Here is a 9,554-nt window from a genome sequence, read left to right as displayed (position 1 = left end):
TGACTGAGGTGGCCAGTCAGAGATTGGGGGTGGGGGATGGGGTGCTGTCTCCGGGGGTTGATAGTGAAAGCCATGGTTTGTTTGTTGTAAAGTATCCTACTGCACTAATGTAGCTATCAGGAGAGAGCATCAGCGACTCAACCTAGACATTCATTCACATGTACTTTCTAAATTGGAGATAATTAATACAACATTACTGATCTAATACTTTTTCTTAGTTGGGGATCCTTTAACACACAACACCATAGATAAACACTAAGATTATGCCCACACATACATATCTGAGTAAAAACTGTTGGGGTGTCACTCCTTGCATCAATAAGTTTGTCTGTACATTTGAGAGTGGTTACATCGTCACAGCCTTGTCTGTCAATTTCCAAACAGCGTTAGGGTCAGGTTTTGAAATTACAGATTGGGCCTTTAAATGGTTAGGATCAAGGCTTCAACAAAAATCCATGCACACCTGTTAGCAAAATGAATCACTGAAAGCATTTAGCCTTTTTTTAAGGACAGGTAATTTTATTCCTTCTTCTAGACACTGTAAACATACAAATCAGGGTTTGTTTGCACACTTGACAAGGTGTTAATGGCACACAGACTGACCAGCAGAGCAGCATCTATGTTTTTTGGCACAAGGATACTCCTCGTCACTGTTATACGTCCCTGCCAACTGTCCCTAAGACAGTTCTGTGTCTATGATCGGGCTGAAGCCGAGGTATATTAAAGTAAATATTTAATGTTTATGGAAATACTATTTTTAATGTCCTTCTCTGTCATTCACTGTATATTTTATTTATTTGGGAGCCAAGAGAGCATATCATTTTGTCTGAGTGAAATTAATATTTTCAAGGGTTTGCACAGCACACTTCACAAAGACAAGGGTCTCTATTGCTAAGCTACTGTATTGGTGTGTCAATTTGGTTTTCTATAGTCAAGGACAACAATTTCAGGATTCATTGCAATTTACTGATAACCCTTCAAGTCTTCAGAACATTTTCTTGCTAACAATTCAAGCTTCTTTTAAAGTGTCTCTTTTTCTGAGAATCTAATCCCTTTTCCCATACAAAAAGGGATGACTGAATCGGAGATAAAAATAAGAAACTCAAAGACAATACTCTTGGATAATTGAATCTCTCTACCTTAATATTCAGTGAAAATCGCACATGGGACTCATCTTCCACACTTTTCATTAGTATCAAGTTTTGATTTAAGATGTGTTTAAAATTCACTTCAAATTTACTCCTTGTAACAGATACATAAATTAGGAGTGAATCTTCACTATAACTTCCTTCGCTGAGAAACGGTTCAGGTCTCATCAGACGGTGAGAAAGAGCTCAGCACATGAAGCTGCTGAACACTAGCATGGTAAAGGTTAGACGCTTACAGCGTTACACCTCAGGGTTCATGCCATTATCTCATTGAGCACTTCCTTTTAGTTAAGTGTTTGGTTCCTCACTCTCCCTCTCAAAGAGAGGCAGCTGGCTGCAAATATCCCCATTATGGATCCATAAAAACAGGTATTATGGGCAGAATAGTCCAAATGTAATTTCATAGATCTTATGTCAAAGTGTTAAGTTTGTTATATTTATTACAGTTTGGCTAAATTAATCGTATTAACTACTATCCTATATCTACTAGAAGTGTTACGTTGTTGGGTATTTTGAGGCTTTATGCATCACCAGTGGTAAGTCTCACCAGTAGTATTTCCTCATAACAACCCTAACTTTGGATCCATGTAAACCAAAGTGTTGTCTGAATGTAAAATGATTATCATGGGTAATTCCACTGTAACAGAATGATGCACATTTACTTGAAGAACAGTACATTGGTGACTGTTATGTCATACTGTTACCAAACTTTGCATCTGCACTGTTCAAGTAAAATGTGTTTTTGTAAAGATGCCAGTGTAAATTGTTAAAAGTAGTCCTTGTGCGTATAGTTGTATGGTTTATTAATCTTTGCTGTCATTGGTTTTTGTTTGACATACCTTTTAAAAGTGAAAAATCGGAGTCTCAGCATCATTCTGTTACGGTGGAATTGCCCTCATTCTTTGGCCTGCAACTGTGCAAAAGTGTGCAACAACAAACCCCACAAATTGAAAACACATGGAACGGATGCCAACACCCACAATGACACCATGATCACTTCAGTAATGCACTTCAGCTGCTTTATTCATGTTTGCAAATTAAAATAGAATAAATTAACAATTTTCTTCTTCTAAAAAAAAAAAAAGAAAAAAGAAATGTACAAAAATACTGTCAAACTTTCCTGGAAAGCTTCAACACAGTAGTATTGCCTTGTATCGCATACACTAAATAAGCACAGTGGTGTCAATTCTGAGGACTGATGAGGAACAAGACGTCCTGTGAAATTATACTCTCTACCTTGACAACATTCCACACTGTTTATTGTCCACACATGAAAGAGCAGGGGGGAGGGGTCGGATATTTAAGCGAGGAGTATCCCTTTTCCAAAGACTAATTTTCTCTCTTTCTTAAACAGACATCGTTCCCATTTAAGCATGTGGAAAATACCCACACATCACCCCCTCTGTTATTGAAGGATCCACATCTCTGTAAAGACATTTCCATTCCTACCATTAACCTTTACAATATCAAAGAAAACCATGTTAACTCACAGTGCATCCTGGCTGTGATACAAGCAATGTTAAAAAGACATTTGCAGCAGATGAGGAAAATAAAAAAACAAGCACAAGTTGCCGTTTTCCTCCATGATAGACAAATCATTTTAAAGCACAGATATCTGGTAAGTATATGGCCACAACATTGTACAGTATAGTATTGTAGGGAACAATTACACAGTACTTGTCTACAAGCATGTTTCTTAACCACTTCGAGCATTTTGAATATGGTTCATTTGCAATTCATAATTATTCAACATTTTCTGTCATCCAAAATGTTTGAATGAGGCAGGAAAATAAATATATCAAGCAGACTATTGTACGGCTCTATTTTCCTCCAGAACCAGGCCTATTCAAATAAGCAGACAACTCTACTCATCTAAAGGTTTTCTTGATTTCACATGTTCTGTTGTCCAATTAAAGCTAGAATCCTTAATTGAAACAATGACAAAGTGGTCACCCCCACCCCCACTCTGTTTTGGGAAGAAAGAAAAAAAAGCTGAGGAATGGGCCAATAGAAATGTAACCACTCTCAAATTCATAGACATAGCTATTGGTGCAAGGACTGACCACCCATTATATCAAAATTATAGTTAACCATGTTGAGGCAATACAGTGTTTGTTTATATTAACATTGTTTACAAAAAAAGGGGCTTCTATTTTTCCTTTGGGTGATGGAGTATCACAGTTGAACTAAGCTCATGAGGCATTTACAAGTTATATTCTTCAAGAATCTCAATTGTATATATATAATTAATTTCTAAGTCCAAAAATGGATGTAGCAACTAAGGATTCTAGCTTGAAGTAATGATGCATAGCATGGATGTAAAGATTTGTCTTTCTGACAAAGATTCAATTGAGATTGTAGTGCATTCCTACATCAAACAAACTCATTTCCATTATGTCTGCAGTATAAGTCTATTACCCCAAAATATTTGAGGAATATATAATCTGGTATAGTACATGTTTGAATGGTTCTCCATTGGTATATTGCAGATCTTCTCTCTCAATGTTCGAGTTTAGGGGACAACAAGGAATGCTTTAAAGTCTGAGTAGATGACTGTATAAGTCCACTTAGTGAGATTTAACAACTCACTCGGCTTGGCTGTTGCTTACATACAAAGTCTGTCATGAAATCAAACTCGTTCTGTCCTAACCACAGCTCAGGTAGCTCCTTTATTCGGTCCAGCCCCATCTCAATGACCAGAGACATCAAGACCTCCTCATCAATAAAATCCGTGTCAATGACGTTGGGGGGCAGTATTGCTGCAGGCACATGATGCGCTTGTTGAGGCAAACTGGACGTGCTGTGTTTCGCGTTGCTGTCTCTGAACTGTTGTCCTGTCCCGTTAAGTTGATGATTCGCAGGATGCAAATCATGCATATAATGATGGTGAGAGGGGTGAGTATGGTGGCTGTAGTACTGCGTGTTGAGCTTTTGTAACTGCATACTTGCCGCGAGCTGTCCTTGAGTGGGGACGGCAGCGGCAGGTCCCACAAATTGAGAGCTGTAGCGCGCTCCGGGAGGCATGTTGCCGTTTGGGTGTCCAGCGTTTACATTCCCCACAGAATGCCGAATTCCGTGGTTAGCCGTTACGTTGCCCCCTCCATAGTGTAAATGATCTCCCATTATACCAGTAGTGTAGCCATGCTGCTGCTGCTGTTGTTGCTGATGGTGTAGTGGGTTCGAGAACTGCCCCATGCCCATTCTGCGCGCTGGGTGGTGATGGTGGAGACCATTCACAGCTTCAGGGAATCGTCCATGGTTCATTGCCATCATGCGGTCTACCATTCCCCAAGCTGTCACAAATTAAAATACAAACATTCAATTTGCATCGACTGGATAAGAAAAACAATCTATCCAATAATTTACGCACAATGAAAACGATTATCACCCAGTAAATAGTTTTGCAGTTAAAGCCTCCAAATTATTAGATTAAAAACTACTTAGAAACAAATCCCATGCAAAACATGAATCTTAGACACTATGTATGTATACAATGTAACTGCAGAATGAATCACAATAAACAGAGCTGCAAGGTTCTATCAAATGTCTCCACACATTGTAATTACTATCCTTTTTTTTAATGAATCAATTTCCGCAGCTCACTACACTTATCCAAACACACAACTCGTTCTTTACCTCTTTGACGGGATCCCTTGGATGTGGCTCCGCTGTCAGCACAAGGCGAGTGACTGTATCAGTCCAGTTTATGCAATCCCAACTCAGTGAATGCTGTGCATTCTGAAAATCAAGATGGTGTACTTTCAAACTCAGCTCAAAAAAAAATACAAAACTGTTTCAACCGCTCTCATCCAGTGCTGATATACAAGCAGTCAGGGGCGGAGCAACCGAATCTTGACTCTGACGAGACAAAAGTCTGGATTCAGGATCGCGCAAAACGTGGAGGAGAGTCTTCGCACCAAACGACTCCCGCGCTCACAGCAGCAACACCGAGGCACACATTACCTCATTGCAGCTATTTCTGTTCAAGGCAAGAGTGGCAAAACGTGGATTCACATTTCACAGCTTTGGAAAGATCAACATGCATAGAAGCTGTCCCTCACTTTTGCGCATAGAGGTCAAAAATGACCTAATGGACAGAGTATAATCAATTTACTCTTGTGGCAGAGGTCCAGACCTTAACGTGTAACAACTCATAAAACAATATAATTAGGATAAGCAAAGGTGTATCCACAGTTGATCAACCTATTGGGACAGTGACACGTTTTGTTGTTTTGGCTCTGTACTCCAGCACTTTGCATCTGAAATGATACAATACCAGGTGAACTGTTTAGAAATCACATAGTCCCCCCCATTTTAGGGGACCAACATTCTTGGGACAAATGAATTTCTATTTGTATTAAAGTAGTCAAACGTTTAGTATTTGGTCCCATATTCCCCGCACACAATACATTTTGGGGGGTATGATATTTGTGCATCTATCTCTCACTATGGATGAAAATACCCTATATAATCTGTCCTGGAAAAGTAGGCTATACAGAGGATACACAGCATACAGCCCTTTAACAGTCTACTAGTTCACTTGCATGACTTAGTATTTTCAGTATTTACAAATTACATGTGAAGTGACACATGAATCCATATTGAACAATGGAAATCTGTCCGCTGCCCCTGTACTCCTTGCACATTCCATGTTTTACGCATATCCAAACGCCTCTGTGGACTTGCACTCTGCTTGAAGCAGTTGCCACCAGTGTCTTGAACAGCCAAACTTCTCCATGCTCTGTAAACAAACCTGATCACCTCAACCCTGATGGTGCCCACTGCTGTACACAAACACATCTACCATGGCTTCTCCTGAGAGTAAAAAGCCAGCTCCATATTACACAAGGCTCTAAAAAGTGACCTTGCAGGGATCTGAGCATCTGCTAAATGACTTAAATGTAAATGTAATCTGCCTGCCAATTACCAGTGTCACACTGGAGGCAAATTAGCAATGCATGATTGTACACAGCGTTTTATTTGCAGAATATTATGTAAATACTAAAGTGATGGTGGTTCATGCATATGATGATGGCATGATATGTGTGAATTTAAATTCATCTTGGAATTTGCTTGGGTGCAGCATCATTTTAGCCTGGTTATAAAGTAGTAATAGAAATGTAATTCATACCTAGAATATAAAACTGCTACTCTGAGTCACCATCTCCAATGCTTTTGGATGTACCATATGACATTTTTTTTCACCTCGTCATGACAGAGTGACTAACTGTTCTCTTGAGTTCCATTGAGTGTGTTTGGAAACCAGTGTTGACAGAGAGTGAGGGAAGAGGAGCGCGGCATGCGAGTGCACTCAGCTGACTGTGTGAAAATGAAAGGGGCTAGTGAGTGGAGCACACAGTGTGGAATGGGTGGATTCTGTTTCAGTTAGCCATGCTTGGTTAGAAAGCATGGCTCCTAGCTGGAGGGAAACTCTTTAACCATCGTGTGAAAAGTGAGAGCTGGGGATTCGGAGACCTCGGCAGGCGGCGTCTTTGTGAAATGCCATTTGAGTCACAGATCTGGAAAGTGGCTGAGGGGAAATAGAAAACCCGTTTACACATTACGGGTTGAATCAATGTTGTTTCCTCTATAGAAGCACCCAGGTCTCCATTGCCACTTTTCTTCTAAAAGCGGGTCCTAATAGTTATGATACTGTACTGTCTCTGGCTACAACTTAAAAGGCATTTGTTGTATTTGCAGTCTCTCACCACATTCCTCCAAGGGATGTTGCATATTCTGTTTGGCAAACAAACCACATGCATTTTACCACCTTAGTTGATATGACTGATATTATTATAAAGTAGAACCCACAATGGTGAACTATTGACTCTCAGTCACCGTAGACTAATACATAATACCTGTAGTGCAGTTCTGTGCATAATGATAAAAGAGACTTTTAATGCCTGGCTTTTCCCCCAGCCGGCCTGTGTCTTGTATACCCATGCTTTTACCCTTTTACTGATTGGTCTATCCTTTTCAAATGTACAGTTTTCTTCCCCTTTCCAACTGTTGAATGTGGAGGGACAATAGCATTCCTCAGTGGTTTAATCCCAACGTCATGCCTCACTCAACCCCAGTGGGGAATAGAACTAATGAGCCTACACCCACTAAACCATACAGTATGTTGGAAACCTACTGCACATTTGTGCCACTAGAAATCACTCGGGTGCTCTGGCTGGCTCTCTTTGTTTGAAAGGAAATGCGACCTGCTTTATTAATGTTTTAATGGGCTGTTCACTGTTTAATTCAATGGGCATATTTTATTTCCCTTCCTCTTCATCCGTTGCAAAAAAATATTAGACTCAAGAACCACACCATCCCCCCTAAATCCACTGTAGTGTGACATTATACTCATCTCTTTAGAAGCCCCTGTGTTTTTATTTACTGCAGTGCAACCAACCAACCAGTAAACCCATTGGGGCCATTATGATTTCAATGAATTAGAAAGTACTGCTTTATGCCTCTTAATAAATCAGAGAAAGAAGGTTGCAATAGTTTCCAATAGCACAATTCCATCATTAAGCACAGTAAACTAGTATCCAGCTGAGCCCTCTGGATAAGATTTCCATACAGCCAACCGCTGTGTGGTTTTAGCTAGGCCTGCACATCCAGGTGTTAAACCTCAGTCTTACAGGTATTAAGCTCTACTGTTGTGGTCTGTTCTGACTGCCCATATCCAGCTATATTAAATCCGCCTGAGGATACGGCCCTCCAAGGCACTTGATCAGTCTGAGGGCAACCAGGAGTAGACCGAATCATTGATTTGGTTGGGTTTAACGTGTGTGTGTTAGAGGGGGAAACTGTGTCTCTCCGTGTGTCTGTGTGTGCATGCATGTGTCTTTAAGTACAGATTTGAACACTATTCAATGGATTTCGTTGATAGAAAGATTGTTTTTTTTCAAACCATGTTAATGTGTGTTATAAATATATTCTCACTAGATAATCTCTTCAACAAGGGATGTAAAATGATGATAAATGTCAAAGATCATGAAGAGATGCCGTTTTAAAAGGCTTATTTGTAATCGTATGATCACAGGCTGGCAAAACAATTCCATTCGATTTTATTTCCCTTGAAATAATGGTACATGAGGGAGACTTCCCATTGGACAAAAACTGGTTGAATCAACGTTGTTTCCACATCAATTCAACACAAAAACTCAATGTGATGACATTGAATCAACGTGGAAAACCGATTGATTTGAAAAAAGTAATCAACATAAGGAAACGTTGGCCTTTTTTCACCCTACTTTTAACCCCATTTTCTTTTTTGATTTCATGTTGAGTTGATATTAGTTGACAACTCAACCAAATGTAATTCAAAACAAAATGTTGAACTGACGTCTGTGCCGAGTAGGTTCTCATTATTACATAGTGAACAATATTGAACAGTCACTAAACAGTTACAACTCTAACCTCTTTACATGATATGCTTACAAGCAGCATAGCCAGCTCATTTCCTCTTGTTCACAACCCGTTAGCTTCACTCCCTTGCACTAAGCAAAAAAGTTAAAATATTAGCCAAGCTACAGTATGTGATCAGCAACTCTGCTGTAGCAATATGAGTGCGTGGACACCAGACTGCAAGCATGCGAAGAAACAACTTTTATAAAATAAACTCTCTCAATTGGCCTGCGATGCTGTAACGCTTTCAACGATTGGGTGGCAGGGCTTCGCTCAAATTTCACAATACCGTTGCTACTTGCTACAGGCTGTAAAAGAGCCTGCTCTGTGTTTGTGCTACGTGGGCTGGCTGGCCACTTCTCCCTCTGCAGAAAGGTTTTATTCTCCGGCTGGAGTGGCATAAACAAATAAGCGGCCAGATGCACCTGCCGTAATCTGAGGTTAAATAGTAAGTTGAAAGTGAAAGTTGCCACGGCAAAGGGGCAGAGCCAAGACAGCAGCACATGGATAAACCATGTCTCTCTTCCGCTCTCTCTCTCTGCCTCTCAACATCAGGAAAACTGTCTGTCGGCCACAGAAATAACACTATGCATTTTTTATTGAGCCTCATGGGTGTGGTATATATTGTACTTCCATGAATTATATATTATCTTTATTTCTTTATTAGCTGGCTGTCTCAATGTCACGTCCTGACCATATACTTAGGTATTTTTTGTATTATATTTGGTCAGAACGTGGCAGAGTTATGTTTGGTTATGGTATAGTGGGGTTGTGAGTGTTGGGTTAGGTTCTAGGTTAGGTTTTCTATGTGTAGGTGTATGTCTATGTTTGGTTAATTGGGGTTGGGACTCTCAGTTGAAGGCAGGTGTTGTCTATCTGCCTTTGATTGAGAATCCCATATAGTGGGGTGTGTTTGTGTTTGGTATTTGTGGGTAATTGTATTTTGCACTGTGTTTCGTTTCACCTGTGAAACTGTCACCTTTCTCCTTTGCGTATTTATTTTGT

The 9,554-nt window shown here is 40.0% G+C and overlaps 1 protein-coding gene across 1 annotated transcript; it reads right to left on the bottom strand.

Moving 5' to 3' along the window:
• Positions 1–2,141: 2,141 nt before the first annotated feature.
• Positions 2,142–4,948, bottom strand: cited2 (Cbp/p300-interacting transactivator, with Glu/Asp-rich carboxy-terminal domain, 2). The gene is made up of 2 exons (XM_029751518.1): positions 4,785–4,948; positions 2,142–4,441 (listed from the first exon to the last, which is right to left on the bottom strand). The coding sequence occupies exon 2, from the start codon at positions 4,431–4,433 to the stop codon at positions 3,726–3,728; it is 708 nt and encodes a 235-aa protein (XP_029607378.1). The 5' UTR covers positions 4,434–4,441; positions 4,785–4,948; the 3' UTR covers positions 2,142–3,725.
• Positions 4,949–9,554: the final 4,606 nt, after the last annotated feature.

This window comes from Salmo trutta, chromosome 1 (genome assembly GCF_901001165.1).
Source record: "Salmo trutta chromosome 1, fSalTru1.1, whole genome shotgun sequence".
Lineage (NCBI taxonomy): Eukaryota > Metazoa > Chordata > Actinopteri > Salmoniformes > Salmonidae > Salmo > Salmo trutta.
Note: the sequence above shows the minus strand (reverse complement) of the source record. Positions and strands in the feature narration are given on the sequence as shown.